The 15,873-nt window shown below is 38.5% G+C and overlaps 1 protein-coding gene across 9 annotated transcripts in view; it reads left to right on the top strand.

Annotated features, from left to right (window-relative positions):
• The window catches only part of PCSK5 (proprotein convertase subtilisin/kexin type 5), a 494,109-nt gene that overhangs the window by 167,696 nt on the left and 310,540 nt on the right, over positions 1–15,873 (top strand). For all 9 annotated transcript variants that reach the window (XR_009691159.1, XM_061132953.1, XM_061132954.1 and 6 more), the window contains exons 6-7: positions 2,964–3,052; positions 6,801–6,973. Coding sequence is in view for 8 of the 9 variants with exons in the window: in XM_061132953.1 (XP_060988936.1) it covers positions 2,964–3,052; positions 6,801–6,973 (262 nt within the window). In the remaining variant the exon portion in view is untranslated. The remainder of the gene's footprint in view (positions 1–2,963; positions 3,053–6,800; positions 6,974–15,873) is intronic.

The raw sequence follows: 15,873 nt of genomic DNA on the forward strand, positions 1-15,873 counted from the left end.
GATAAGCACTAAATAATAGAATGTATAACATCCAAACTAGTACAGGGGAAAAATACAGAAATGATTATGTGTATATGAATACTTAGATAATATAAATGGACTAACTCTTGAATCAAAAACAAAAATTGCCAGGGTTTAAAAAAATTATATTCTATTTATGAGGTATAACTAATATAAACAGAATATTTGAAAGTAAAAGGATCAAGTGGTTTATAACTTAAATACTAACCAGATATCTTTTATTTAAGAAACATAAAAGTGTTATTACATATTCATAAACAATTTGTTTCACTAGAAAGATTTGCTAGTTCCATTCTAAAGGCAATAAAAATCGATAGAACCACAAAGAATATTAACAAATCCACAAAATAATGAACAAGCTTGACATGATGGACTTATCTAGAATAACTGGAAAATATACATCTTTTCAACCACATAGAACATTTATAAAAATTGATCACATACGTCACCATTTTTGTGCGCTCACAAAATTCAAATGATTGCTTCATAAAGATTATATTATTTTATCATAAGTTAATTAAGTTATTGATTATAAAAAATATAACAGCTGCAAACATTCAAAAAATTTAAGTCATACTTCTTAATAACCCATGGGCCTAAGAATAAACCAGGGCAGATTAAAAACAGATGTCCTTATGCTCCTGTAGAACTTGCATTAATTAATAATAGATGCAATGTAGTGTAAAAACAGTAAACTCATAAAGGGAATTTGACATTTGAATAAAAATAACCTACACCAGGAAGTAATATGCAACAAGAGGCTAATAAAAAATCATAGTAAATAATTGCTATGCTCAGGGGAAAATTAGTAGTTTAGCTTGGGGCTTCCAGAAGAAGTATTTTTTAAAAAAAGAGATCATTTTTTCTAATGATTAAAGTGGTATAACCAAGTATCAGGGGGCAAGGTAATTATGAGTATATTAAGATTAAATATTGTGTGTGACAACTTAAAAATGCCATAAACAAGATTTTCATGTTCCAAATAAAACATTTGGAAACATATTTATAACAGCTATGATGGAAAGGCAATGAGTGATTTGGGCAAAAAAGCATGAAGAGGTTATTCACAAGGCAAGACATAGAAATAGCTAATAAATATTTGAAAAGATGCATAGCAACAAATGTAATCATAAGGGATAAAGAGGGAAGTGACGATGAGATAATATTTTTCAACTCAGTTTGGCAAGGATGAAAAAGATTGAAAAACTCATATATAGGGGTTTATGTACACAGAGGTTTGTCTAGATATTTTCTCCATTCTTCCTATTGTCATCCAACTTGGCTTATGGCCTATCTTTTCTTTTTGTCATGCATAACAATTTGGTATTTTGTAGTAATATTTATCAGTCTTGCCATTTTTATGAGGTTCAGTTATACTACTTTCATCTTCTGTTGACATTTGGACAGTATATTCTGTACTCTTTGATCCAGTAATTCCACTTCTAGAAATTTATCCCAAGATATTTAAGCTGTATATACAAGCTATTATTTTTATATTTCATTAATACTAGTGAAAAATGGGTAAATTTCTAGGAATAAAATTATGATGTCTGTGTACACACACATAGAGGTATGTGTATATAGGTTTATGTCATTTTATGAAATTTAAAAGATTGTGAAGAACAATTGTAACCATTTAAATGATATATAGATTAATATTTATGTGGAAAGAGATAGATATATGACATTACTAAGTGGTAAAAGCAGTGTATCTCTTGTATAAACTGATGTGTACCTATCAGTTGTAAGCAGCAACTTGTTTATAGTTGCCCAGATGGTAGTTATATCCCATGATGACTGCGTAGAATATACTGTAAAATAAATGGTACTAAAACAGAATTTGGGGTCCTGAGTTTTAGTCACTGTTGAGCTATTTTTGACAGATCTCTTTACATCTCAGGGCCTCCTTGACTCATTTCTCAAAATGTAGGAAAGCAGGTGAGCTTTGGGTCTCCTCATCATGGAACTACACCACAATGCCTGTCGCCCCCTTCCCGCGCCCAGGGCAGGCGCTAGTCGTCAGTCCTTACCTTCTTTCTCTAGGCTCAACCATGCCTTAGAATTATTTTCAGCACACACTGCATTACGTCGCCGTTTTTAAAGAGCTTGTCCTTTGCACTTGACACTTCTTTGCAGTCCTTGGATAAGATCTTAGAAGTCCTTTCAGCTAAATGATTTTTCTGATCAAAGAACTGTTATTGTGGTGAGAATTAACAGAATATCTTTTAGAAAAATTTTGTACTTTTCTGTCAGTCACATCCTGAAAAAGCAGGAAAAAGGTGGGAACAAACAGGTGAAATAGGTTTTGATAATCTATTGTATTGAGTATGACATTTTGACATGTAATTGACATGAAATAAGTGCTAATACATTATTTTATGGTGTCTTTTCACTCAAGGTTTTTGAAATTCTCTTTGTATTTACAGCAGTCCCATTTTAGATGATAAATTTTTATTGGAGATCCTTGATGTGTATTTAAATTTCCAGTTTACAAAGTACTTCTTATATTCACATTCTTGAGTTTTCTAATAATTGAGTACAAGTTTTTAATTTTAACTAAAATTAAAATTAACATGCAGTCACACTCGCCACATTTCAGGTATCCATTAGCCTTATGCAGCTAGTGGTTACCATGTTGGATGTTGAAAGTTCAGAAAATACAAAGAAGCATACAATTTGATGTTAGCCTTCAAGGGGATTTTCTAGTTGAGAAAGCAAGATATCAAAAAATAAGCATATAAAAATATAACCCAAAATAGAATATAATTAAGTGCTAAAAGTTTGTTATGGACAGACTAAGTGCTACATGGGTAGGAAGTTCCAGAAACACCCACAGCTTGCTACATCCTTCAGCACTTTGAGGTCTGAATGGCAGCAAGGACTTGCTGAGGTTGGGAGAATGAGGTGTCTTCCTTTAGAAAGTGTGTGTGTTCTCCTTGCAGGCACGGGACCCGCTGCGCTGGAGAGGTGGCCGCCGCAGCAAACAACTCTCACTGTACAGTGGGCATTGCTTTCAACGCCAAGATCGGAGGTATGGGACCCAGACTCCTGTGGACGTAGAGATGAGCCAAGAGTTCTCCTGCTAACTCGTTTTCAGAACTCTTTCTTGAACTAAAGACAAGCATGTGTGTGCATAACAGTGTTCAACTACTGCCGACAGCAAAATGACTGTGTTAACCTGTGTTATTAAAACAAAGACTTTGAAGCAGCCCCCTGAAGTGCTGCAAACACAGAAATCTTTCTTTAAATAAAAATGAAAGAAGCTTGTCCAATAGCAAAAGTGGGGTCATTAGCATCTATATGGAACTGTGAAATTGGTACCTAGGTCAGAAAGAACTAAAAAGATAAACACCAGGCCAGATTATCTCTACAGAAAAAAGCATTTTGAAATTCTGTCAAACAGAAAATATTTTTTTTTCTTTCCCTTAGGCTTTACAAAAAGTTTCTTTTAATTTCAGTTTAAATAGTAAGATCTCCTTTTGAAAGAGTATAGTAATATTATTACCATTAGTAATTGCAGATTATAGATAGTATATACACACACACAAACTCAAATATACCTATACTTACTATACTTACCCAATCCAAGCAGTATAAATTCAGATATTAATAGAAGCAAGCTCTCACTTTCCCATGTGCAATCATCTTTGTTAGTATAGCCTGGTGCCACAGCCGCACACAAATGGAAAGAAAACATTATAAGAGATATGTAGATCCTGTTGGCTTTGGAAGTATTCACCTAGGCATCTCCTGAAGACTTTCTTAAGATGAAGTTCCTGGAATTAGGCTGACATCCTCATTTCCAGCATAATATTTGTCTCCAAATGGTGAAAGTGAAAGTGTTAGTTGCTCAGTTATGTCCAACTCTTTGTGACCCTATGGACTATAACTCACCAGGCTCCTCTCTTCATGGAATTCTTGAGGCAAATATACCAGAGTGGGTTGCTGTTCCCTTCTTCAGGGGATCTTCCCGACCCAGGGGTCGAACCCGCACTACAGGCAGATTCTTTACCACCTGAAGCACCAGATCTAAAAAATAAAAATAATAGACCTTTCTAAAGTAAATGTAGATCTTGTATAGCATGAAATAATTGAGGTATATGATAATGATGCTAAGAAAAGGTTTTCTGAGACTATCTTGTCTGTCAGTTGTCAGTAAATTCAACCTCTTTCTTTTTATTTCACCTGGGTTTCTTAGAGTATGGCAGCTTGTTAACCAGTAATTAGCTGTACTCTGAGAGCATCTGCTGTGTGTCAAGTGAAACGTTCCTAGAGGAGTTATGGAAAGGAGACAGATGTCCTCTGAAGAATCGTGAGGCTGCCAGAGGCTGCTGCTCTCTTCAAGATAATCAGATAACTACAATGGCTGTCCAGTCAACCCTCCTTGCAGGCCAGCACACTCGCACTCATACATACAGAGACATCCTCAGTATTAGTCACTCAGTCATGTCCAAGTTTTTGCAACCCCATGGACTGTAGCCCGCCTGACTCCTCTGTCCATGGGATTCTCTAGGCAAAAATACTGGAGTGGGTTGCCATTTCCTCCTCCAGGGAGACATTCTCAGATCCCTGCCATTACTCTTCAGTACTAACCCAGCACTTCCGGCCTTGAGGAAATGAAGGCATGAACTTCTGAACCTCACAGATAAGCTGCTCACCTAGCTGATAAGACCTCTAAAAAAAATGAATGTATGGCAATGCCTGACGAATGTTCAGTCATCCTGAAGACAAGAACCTTCTAAATTATAAATTTAACCCCTCCAGATCCAAGGCATGAAGTCTTGCACTTAGTTAAATGAAGAATAAGTAACCATTCATCTTTAAACTTGCAAAAATAAACTTCTTATCAATTTTTGGTCAGAAAATTAATATTACCCTGTAGATACAATCTTATCAAGCATGTTTTCATGGACTTCACATGAATTTCATGACGTAGAAACCAAATTCAGATGTGTAGACACTCCCATGTTTAGACATACTGGTTAGATTATTTCAGACCTCCCTGTAGTGGTGAAATAGTTCGGTTTTATGCTTTTAAATAGAAAGTAAGAATATGAAGTAGTTCATCTTACTTGGTGAAAACCATGCAGATGAGTTTTGAATATTCATGTCAAATCAAAAGAGTCTGATAGCTGCTGAGGACCCAGTGTGTGCAGAGCATCCTGCTGGGTGATTTTCTCCCACAGAATAAACTGCTGACGGAGTTTTCAAAGTATCTTTTCCATTCCGGTAATTTTTAAAGGGGTATGTTCAAAACCTTTGTTTTTCACATCACCTATTTTTTAAGTGCGTGTGCTCAGTTGGGTCCAGCTCTTTGTGACTGGGTGGTCTGTAGCTGCCAGACTCCTCTGTCCATGGGGTTTTCCAGGCAACAATATTGGAATGGGTTGCCATTTCCTCTCCCAATGGATCTTCCTGACCCAGGGATCAAACCCCTGTCTCCTGTATCTCCTGTATTGGCAGGTGAATTCTTTACCACAGAGCCCCTGGGAAACCCACCTGTTTATATATAATACATCTCCTTTAAAAATATGCAAGTCTAGAGGAAAAGATAGTCATGAGATATAGTAGCCAAAATCTTTAGGGATGCTTTGGGGAGATTTAAGGTTGAGTGGGTATTTATTTCTTTCCTTTTTTGGAAACAGTATTAAAGGATAGTGTCATATCTGTCATGTAATTTTAAATAGTTTAGCTTAATGTTTATATTTTTAGATAAAATGTGGCAAAATGTGAACAGTTGTTGAGCCAGGGCTATATCTGGGTTCATTGTCATTCTTTGTGTTTTTCTATTTCCGTAATTTTAAGTTAAACATTTTTAAAAGCACAAAAAATATATATTATTTATATATATTCCTATATATATATATATATATATATATATATATCCTTCAAGAATATTTTTTATATTCTACCAGAGTTCCTCAAGCCACATTGCCTCTAAAGCTGCTTGATTTAGAGTTTTATTATTTAATCCTCATTTATTGGTAACCAATAAAACTTGAAATCCTACTAGATAACAACATTTTCCTAAGGAGTAAATTTGGGCTATAAAGATACAATTTTAAAATACTGTGATGTCTCAGTGATGGTATATATAGCTTCAGCTGAAGGAAAGATATGTTTACTTAACAATTAGATGTTTCATTGCTATTGTGAGTCTATAAAATTAAAAGAAGAAAGAAAGCTTTGACATAAAATTTATGTTTAAGATTTTAGTCTATTTTAGCAAATTAAGGTTAATAATAAATTCCTATCTGTCTGGTGGGAATAGTTACATGAAGATTAATGACTAAACATTGCCAAAACCCTTTGAGAATTATTTGATGTGTTACATGCACAGAGGGCATTCTCATTTATTATTTGACTTAATAAATAACTTGGCAAAGAAGTAATATATTAAGTTCACATCAGTATTTCAGATTAGGAGATAATATTAAGTATGGAGGAAATTGGAGCACTCCAACTTGGCAGCTTTCCAAATTTTCGAAGCCTGCCTAGGTTAGAATGTTTTATAACCAATTATGAGTACAAGGAACCTAATGAAGAGAAGTTTAGGGAAGATGGATTGCTTGAGGCTCTCTTTGTCAAGTACTCATTTAAGACAGGGATAAAGAGAAGGGAGAGAATGTGGAAACTTAGAAAAAGAGAACAATTGGTAAAGAAGTTTTGATCTTTTACATTACAATATAGTTTCCGTTTAAAAATGCTGCAGTTGAAATATATCTTGGTCTGTTTGGGTAAAGCTTCTAATAGAGTTGCTTCTCCTTTCTGCCTTGAAGGAGTTCGAATGCTGGATGGAGACGTCACGGACATGGTTGAAGCAAAATCAGTGAGCTTCAATCCCCAGCATGTGCACATTTACAGTGCAAGCTGGGGTCCAGATGATGATGGCAAGACTGTGGATGGACCAGCGCCACTCACCCGGCAAGCCTTCGAAAACGGTGTTAGAATGGTAGGTTTTTTTTTTCATTTTAATTTTATTGGAGTATTTATTTACAATGCTATGTTAGTTCCAGGTGTCCAGCAAAGTGATTCAACTATGCATGTACATATATTCATTCTCTTTTAGATTCTTTTCTCATGTAAGTTATTCCAGAATGCTGAGTAGAGTTCCCTGGTAACCATAAGTTTGTTTTCAGTATCTATAAGTCTGTTTCTGTTTTGTCAATAATCTCATTTGTTTCATTTTTTAAAAAAATTAGATTCCACATATGAGTGAGATTATATGATATTTGCCTTTCTCTGACTTGTTTCATTTAGTATGATAATCTCCAGGTTTATCCCTGTTGTTGCAAATGGCATTATTTCATTTTTTCTGATGGTTCAATAATATTCTATTATGTGTATGTACCACATTTGCTTTATTCTTTCCTTTGTTGGTGGACATTTAGCTTGATTCTGTGTCTTGGCTATTGTAAACAGTGCTGCAGTGAATACTGGGATGCACGTATCCTTTCAGATTATGTTTTTCTCCAGATAATTTTTCCCAGGGGTGGGATTGCTGGATCATATGATAGTTCAGTATTTAATTGTTTTGGGAACCTCCATGATCTTATCCACAGTGGTTGTGTCAATTTATATTCCCACCCACAGTGTTGGGGGATTCTCTCTTTTCCATACCTGCTCCATAATTTATTGTTTGTAGACTTTTTAAAAAGTTAATTTATTTTTATTGAAGGATAATGACTTTACAGAATTTTGCTGTTTTCTGTCAAACCTCAACATGAATCAGCCATAGGTATACATATATCCCCTCCCTTTTGAACCTCCCTCCCATTTCCCTCCCCATCCCACCCTCTAGTTTGATACAGGGCCCCTGTTTTAGTTTCCTGAGCCATACAGCAAATTCCCTGGCTATCTGGTTTACATATAGTAATTTAAGTTTCCATATTGCTCTTTATCTACATCTCACCCTCTCCTCCCCTCTTCCCATGTTCACAAGTCTATTCTCTATTTCTCCATTGCTACCCTGTAAGTAAATTCTTCAGTACCATTTTTCTAGATTTTATGATATTTATCATTCTCTTTCTGACTTCACTCTGTATAATAGATTTTAGGTTCATCCACCTCATTAGAACTGACTCAAAGGCATTCCTTTTTATGGCAAGTAATATTTCATTGTGTATATATACCACAACTTCTTTATCCATTCATTTGTCAATGGACATCTAGGTTGCTTCCATATTCTAGCTATTGTAAATAGTGCTGCAATGAACAATGGGATGCATGTATCTTTTTCAGTTTTGGTTCCCTCAGTGTATATGCCTAGGAGTGGAATTGTTGGGTCATATGGTGGTTTTATTCCTAGGAAAGGAAAGAAAGAAAAGAAAGAAAGAATAGATATGCAAAGTTAATAGAGATAGATAAAGAAGATTTATATACATTAAAGATTAACTGCAAGGAGAAAAGAACAGTAGGAAAGTCAAACAAAGGAATAAATGTAGAAAAAATATAATAGATTTAAAAAATTAAAAGTTAAAATTATAAAGAAGAGAAAAGAAAAAAAGGAAGAAGAAAGAAAAAAAGAAGAAAAAAAGGGAAAACTTCACAGTACTGCAAAAGCCCAATTTAGAGGCAGAAGTTTATGACAATAAAAAGTGTGACTGAATATACACATATACATATACACCCATAAACAAATCAAAACAGTCCAACAAAAATAAAGTATAATAGATTGACCCAGTGAACAAAGGAAACCAAAAATTATATCTACCAGTTAAGAACAAAACTAACTAAAACACAAACTGCGAAGCAAAACTAAAGCAAGGTGCCAATTGGGGAATAAAGCAATGAAAATAGAACTAACAAATATGTTCAGAGGAAAGGAAAGAAAGAATAGATATGCAAAGTTAAACAGAGGTAGATAAAGAATATTTATGTACATTAAAGATTAGCTGCAAGGGGTAAAGAGCAGTAGGAAAAACAAATGAAGGAATAAATGTAGAAAAAAATAATAGGTTTAAAAATATTAAAATTAAATTAAAAAAAGAGAAAATAAAAAAAGGGAAACTCCACAGGAATGCAAAAGCCCAATGTAGAGGTAGAGGTTTATGAGAACAATTAAAATTGTGAATGAGAAACAAAAAGCTCAAAAGCGTAATTAGATTTTATAATGCCATTAAAATTGACAACTACAACAGAGGGGGAAAAGGAAAGGAACGAAAAAGAAAAAATATCCAAAAGAATCTACAGAACAAGTGAAAACATAGAAATAATAAATGTTTTTCTTGAGTCAGTGCTGTCAGAGTCTTTCCGTCGCTGGGAGTCACAGTCCACCTCGCTTCCCTAGGATGCCCTCCACCACTGTGCTGGTCTCTGGACCTGCTGTGGGGGCAGCTCAGACTCTAATCTGATCCTGCTCCTGTGTGTTCTTGCCTCCAGTGTCTACAGCTGTCAGAACTAGTGTGTTTCCTCTTGTGGGAGCTCTCAGTGTCCTTTTATATATTCCATAGACACCCAGCCTGCCCAGTTGATCGTGTGGATTTAATCTGCAGCTTGTACAGCTGGTGGGAAGGTTTGGGGTCTTCTTCCTTAGCCACACTGCCCCTGGGTTTCCATTGTGGTTTTATTCCCATCTCTGCATGTGGGTCGTCCACTGGGGTTTGCTCCTGAGGCTGCCCTGGAGAACTTGGGTTTGCCCCTGTGAGGGCCAGGGGTGGAGGTGCTGCAGCTGCTTGGGTCACAGGGGTTCTGGCAGCACCAGGTACTCAGGGAGATTGGCGGCTAGGGCAGCAGGAAATACAGTGCTCTAGAAGGGTATGCATATTAAAAAGCAGAGACATTACTTTGCCAACAAAGGTCCATCTAGTCAAGGCTATGGTTTTTCCAGTGGTCATATATGGATGTGAGAGTTGGACTATAAAGAAAGCTGAGCCCTGAAGAATTGATGCTTTTGAACTGTGGTGTTGGTGAAGACTCTTGAGAGTCCCTCGGACTGCAAGGAGATCCAACCAGTCCTGAGGTGTTCACTGGAAGGACTGATGTTAAAGCTGAAACTCCAATACTTTCGCCACCTGATGCGAAGAGCTGCCTCATTTGAAAAGACCCTGATGCTGGGAAAGACTGAGGGTGGGAGGAGAAAGGGGAGACAGAGGATGAGATGGTTGGATGGCATCACTGACTCAATGGACGTGGGTTTGGGTGGACTCCGGGAGTTGGTGATGGACAGGGAGGCCTGGCGTGCTGCGGTTCATGGGGTTGCAAAGAGTCAAACATGACTGAGCGACTGAACTGAACTGAACTGAGAAGGGTATGGCAACCAGTATTGGCCAATACGCTCCAGTATTCTTGCCTGAAGAACCCCCCGACAGAGAAGACCGGCAGGCCACTGTCTGCTGCTGCTAAGTCACGTCAGTCGTGTCCAACTCTGTGTGACCCCGTCTATGGGGATGCAAAAAGTTGGACACGACTGAAGCTACCCTGCACGTGTAGATGCAAGATTTTTTTTTGCCTGTGGCAGCTCTGCCCCAGTGAGAGTTGAGCATGAAGGTGGTGCAGCTGCTTGGCTTGCAGGAACCCTGGCAATACAATGTGTGCAGGGACACGGACTGCCTCCATCCCAGGAATTATGGCCCTATCTGAGTCTTTTTTCGAGCTTCTTGTAGCTGGTGATCAGAAGGCCTCTTTGGCCAGTCTTCTCCATAGCTCTGCCCATTCAGGCACTTAGAGGGCTCCCTCTCCTGGGGTCTTTCTCTGTTGTTCAGAGCCTCAGGCACATAGAGGGGCCCCCGTGGCTGGGGTTGTACTCTGTGGTTCGGTGCATCAGGCATTTTAAGGTGCACCCTGGGTGGGGTCCTATTCTGTAGTTTGGTGTATCAGTCACTTAAAGGAGTACCCTGGGTGAGGTCCTACTCTAGTTCAGTGCATCATGCATTTGATGGGCCAGCCTCTCAATTGTTCAGCTGGGGATGCCGGTGAGCCGGGAGAGAGGCTATGGTGATGGCTCCACCCGCTACATGTGACTCAGCAGCATCACCTTGGCTTCCATGGCTGCCTGGCTTTCCTCCACAGGCATTTCGCACCACAATCTCCTCCCTCACATCTCCTCAATCTGTCTCTCCGCAGTTAACAGCAGTCCTCGCCCTGGGATTACTCCACAATCCCTAAATTCCAGCTCCCAGCCGCTGTGCCTTCCAGAAGACCCGCATCCCTGTCCAGGATATGTTTGGCTGCGGCAAGGACTGTCTGATTATCATTCCATTCAGGCTGCCACAGATCAGCTGTTTCACTCTCAGCCTTACATGTTTCTCCTCTGACTCAGACAGTTGCCCCGCTGTGGGGATCAGATCCCTGCTTCAGTTCCCCCACCCAGCCCTACTAACCCTCCTGTTTCTCCCCCTAGTTCCTTTGTCCTACCAAGTTTTGCGTGGTTCTATATATTCTTTTCCACTGGTCAGTTACTCCTGTCTGTCCTTAACTGGTATTCTGCATGCACTTCTGTGTCTGAAAGTGTATTCCTGATGTATCTGTGGAGAGAGATGTACTCCACGTCCACCTACTCCTCTGCCATCTTGTTCTCCTGTTTGTAGGCTTTTTAATTATGACATTGTGACTGGTATGAGGCGATGCCTCGTTCTCTGACAATTAGTGATGTTGAGCATCTTTTGATGTGCTTTTTGGCCATTTGTATGTCTTCTTTGGAGAAATGTCTTTTTTAGATCTTCTGCTCATTTTTTGATTGGGTTATTTGGGTTTTTTTGACATAGAGCTGCATGAGCTCTTTATGTATTTTAAAAGACCTCAGTTCAAACTGTGTTGATTGGTGATCGTGAAGCCTCCTCTGAAATGGGTTTCCAGTTCTCCCAACTAGAGGAATGGATGGAGCTCTAGGCTGAGTCAGTAGACAGGATTGGGTGTCATGTCTGCCCTACAAATAAGCTAAGGGTTAAACAGTTGCCTCTGATAAGAACAGAGGTATATTTGGATGCTTAGATTTGTTCAAGGGAAATATTTATTAATATGAATATTAACATCACCATTATTGTTGTTCAGTTGCTTAAGTTGTGTACGACTCAGTGACCCCATGGATTGCAGCACACCAGGCTTCCTCGTCCTTCTTTATCTCCTGCAGTTTGCTTGGGTTAATGTCCATTGAATCAGTGATGCCATCCAGCTATCTCATCCTCTGTTGGCCCCTTCTGCTATTCCCCTCAATCTTTCCCAGCATCAGAGACTTGAGTCAGCTCTTCGTATCAGGTGGCCAACGTATTGGAGCTTCAGCTTCAGGATCAGTCCTTCCAATGAATAGTCAGGGTTGATTTCCTTTAGGATTGACTGGTTTGATCTCTTTGCTGTCCAAGAGACTCTCAAGGGTCTTCTCCAGCACCACAGTTCGAAAGCCTCACTTCTTCAGCACTCAGCCTTCTTTATGTTCCAACCCTCCTATCCATACATGACTACTGCAAACACCATAGTTTTGACTATACAGACCTTTGTTGGTAAAATGATGTCTCTGCTTTTTCATACACTGTCTAGGTTTGTCATAGCTTTTTTTCAAAGGAGCAAGGGTCTAATAATACTGTGGCTGCAGTCACCAAATGCAGTGATTCTGGAGCCCAAGAAAATAAAATCTGTCACTGTTTCCACTGTTGCCCCATCTATTTACAATGAAGTGATGGAACAAGATGCTATGATCTTCATTTTTGAATGTTGAATTTTAAGGCAGTTTTTTGACTCTCCTCTTTGACTTTCATCAAGAGACCCTAATTTCTCTTCACTTTCTGCCATTAGAGTGGCATCATCTGAATATTTGAGGTTGATGATATTTCTCTTGGCAGTCTTGATTCCAGCTTGTGAGTCATCCAGCTTGGCATTCTGCATGGTGTACTCTGCATAGAAGTTAAATAAACACAGTGACAATATACAGCCTTGACGTACTCCTTTGCCAATTTTGAAACAGTCCATTGTTCCATGTCTGGTTCTAACTTGTTGCTTTTTGACCTGCATACACATTTCTCAGGAGGCAGGTAATTTGGTTGGTATTCCCATCTCCATAAGAATTTTTCACAGATTGTTGAGATCCGCACAGTCAAAGGCTTTAGCGTAGTCAATGAAGCAGAAGTAGATGTGTTTTTGAAATTCTCTTGCTTTCTCTATGATCCAGTAGATGTCAGCATTTTGATCGCTGGTTCCTCTGCCTTTTCTAAATCCATCTTGTACATCTGGTAGTTCTTGGTTCACATATTGCTGAAGCCTAGCTTGAAGGATTTTTAGCATAATATTGCTAGCATGTGAAATGAGTGCAGTTCTGTGGTAGTATGAACATTCTTTGGCATTGCCTTCCTTTGGGATTAGAATGAAAACTTTTTTTCCAGTCCTGTGACCACTGCTGAGTTTTCCATATTTGTTGGCATATTGAGTGCAGCACTTTCAAAGCATCATCTTTTAGGATTTGAAATAGCTCAACTGGAATTCCATCACCTCTGCTAGCTTTGTTTGTAGCAATGCTTCCTAAGGCCCAGGTGACTTCACACTCCAGGATGACTGGCTCTAGGGGAATGACCACACCATCGTGGTTATCTGGATCATTAAGACCTTTTTTAGGTAGTTCTTCTGTGTGTTCTTGTCATCTATTCTTAATATCTTAATAGCTTCTGTTAGGGCCTTGCCATTTCTCTTCTTTATTGTGCCCATCCTAGTCTTTAATGTGCCCTGGTATCTCCAGTTTTCTTGAAGAGATCTTTAGTCTTTCCCATTCTATTGTTCTCCTCTCTTTGTTTACATTGTTCACTTAGAGAGCTTTTTTATCTCATCTCACTATTCTCTGGAATTCTGCGTTCAGTTGGGTGTATCTTTCCCTGTCTCCTTTGCCTTTCACGTCTCTTCTTTTCTCAGCTATTTGTAAGGCCTCCTCAGACAACCACTTTGCCTTCTTGCATTTTTTTTTCTTGGGGATGGTTTTGGTCACCACCTCCTATACAGTGTTATGAACCTCTGTCCATAGTTCGTCAGGCACTCTGTCTATCAGATCTAATCACTTGGAATCAGTTCATCACCTCCACTGTATAATCATATTGGATTTGACTTCGGTCATACCTGAATGGCTAGTTGTTTTCCCTACTTTCTTCAGTTTAAGCCTGAATTTTGTGCTAAGGAGCTCGTCATCTGAGCCACAATCAGTATCAGGTCTTGCTTTTGCTGACTGTGTAGTAGTACTCATCAATATGTTAATTTTTAATTTGGATGATTGAGAATTAGAGGTGTTGAAACCCCCCAGCTGGTGTTGATGGATCGTCACACAACATCCTTCTGTGCATTTCCCTTGTGTAGTCCTCTCCCTCTATCCCAGGACAAAGCTTTACCTCTTTCCCAGAACAAAATTATTTTTATGCTATTCCCACATTCCCTAACCAGGCAGCTTAACTCATCATCATTTTCTTGATTTCACTAAAGAATTCACTGGCCATGCCTCCCCTAATTCTAATGTAACTAGAACCATAAAATTTAACATAATACAATATCTGTTTCAAATTATAGATCTTAAGAAATACTGTCTTATTTAAATTAAATAAAGATTAAGGGATACTTGTAATATTCCATCAAAAGCAACTCCTTTCTCTTTCTCACTGTGAATGGACCATTGGGTAACTTAAAGCATACATTTTTTTACTTTATTTTTTAAAAAGTTATTGAAGTATAGTTGATAAATGATATTATGTAAGTTGCAAGTATATAGTATAGTGATTCACAGTTTTTAAAGGTTATACTCATTTATGGCTATTGCAAAATATTGGCTATCTTCCCCATATTGTGCAGTATGTCCTTGTAGCTTACTTTATACTTAATAATTTGTACCTCTTAATTCCTTCCTGCTATACTGCCCCTCCCCTCTTCCCTCTCCTGACTGGTAACCACTAGTTTGTTCTCTATATGTGTGAGTTTAAAGCACACATTTTAATCATGTTCATGTTAGGCCATTGTTGACCTGGGCCTGACCTCTTTTTGCTTCCTCATCTCTGTTTACTTTTTTGGAATTTAATCATTCACCACTCTTTTATTACTATTACTGAAATATATTTGATTTAACATATTGTGTTATTAAGGTGTACAGCAAAGTGATTCAACTACATATATATTATTCACTTTATCTTCTATTATAAGATATTGAACATAGTTTCCCATACTATATAGTAAATCCTTATTGCTTACCTATTTTATGTATAGTAGTCTACTAATGGGCTTCCCTGGTGGTTGAGTGATAAAAAGTCCACCTGCCAATGCAGGAGATGTTAGTTCAACCTCTGGGTCAGGAAGGTCCCCTGGAGAAGGAAATGGCAACCCACTCCAGTATTGTTGCCTGGGAAATCCCATGGACAGAGCAGCCTGGCGGGCTACAGTCCATGGGGTCACCGAAGAGTCAGATATGATTTAGCAACTGAACAACGCCGACAAGTCTATTTATCTCTTCCTCCTGACTTATCCCTCCCCCCGCCTTTGGTGACCATGGGTTTGTTTTCTGTGTCCATGAAGCCTCCTCCACTCTCACTGCCCAGTAGCACGCAGTGCTTTCTCTGCAGTATGTGGTCCTTCCCGTCTCTGATGACCTATAGCTCTATAGACAAATCCTAACTGACCATCGAACTGCAGCTAAACTGATACCTCTTCCCAGAAGCCTTCTCACTGCCCAAACTAGAATTAAGTATATGTGATCTCCACCCTGTCTTCCCTGTACTTCGTATTCTTCCTGGTGGTATGTATACTCTTTATCAGGTAGTTTTGCATGTATCTTTCTCACTAAATAATAAGTTCTTGAAGAGCACAGCTTGTACTCCTATGTACCTTTATGGGCTTTCCAAACCCATAAGAAAGAAAGGGAAGTCGCTCAGTCGTGTCCGACTCTTTGCGACCCCAGGG

This window comes from Dama dama, chromosome 29, assembly GCF_033118175.1.
Source record: "Dama dama isolate Ldn47 chromosome 29, ASM3311817v1, whole genome shotgun sequence".
Lineage (NCBI taxonomy): Eukaryota > Metazoa > Chordata > Mammalia > Artiodactyla > Cervidae > Dama > Dama dama.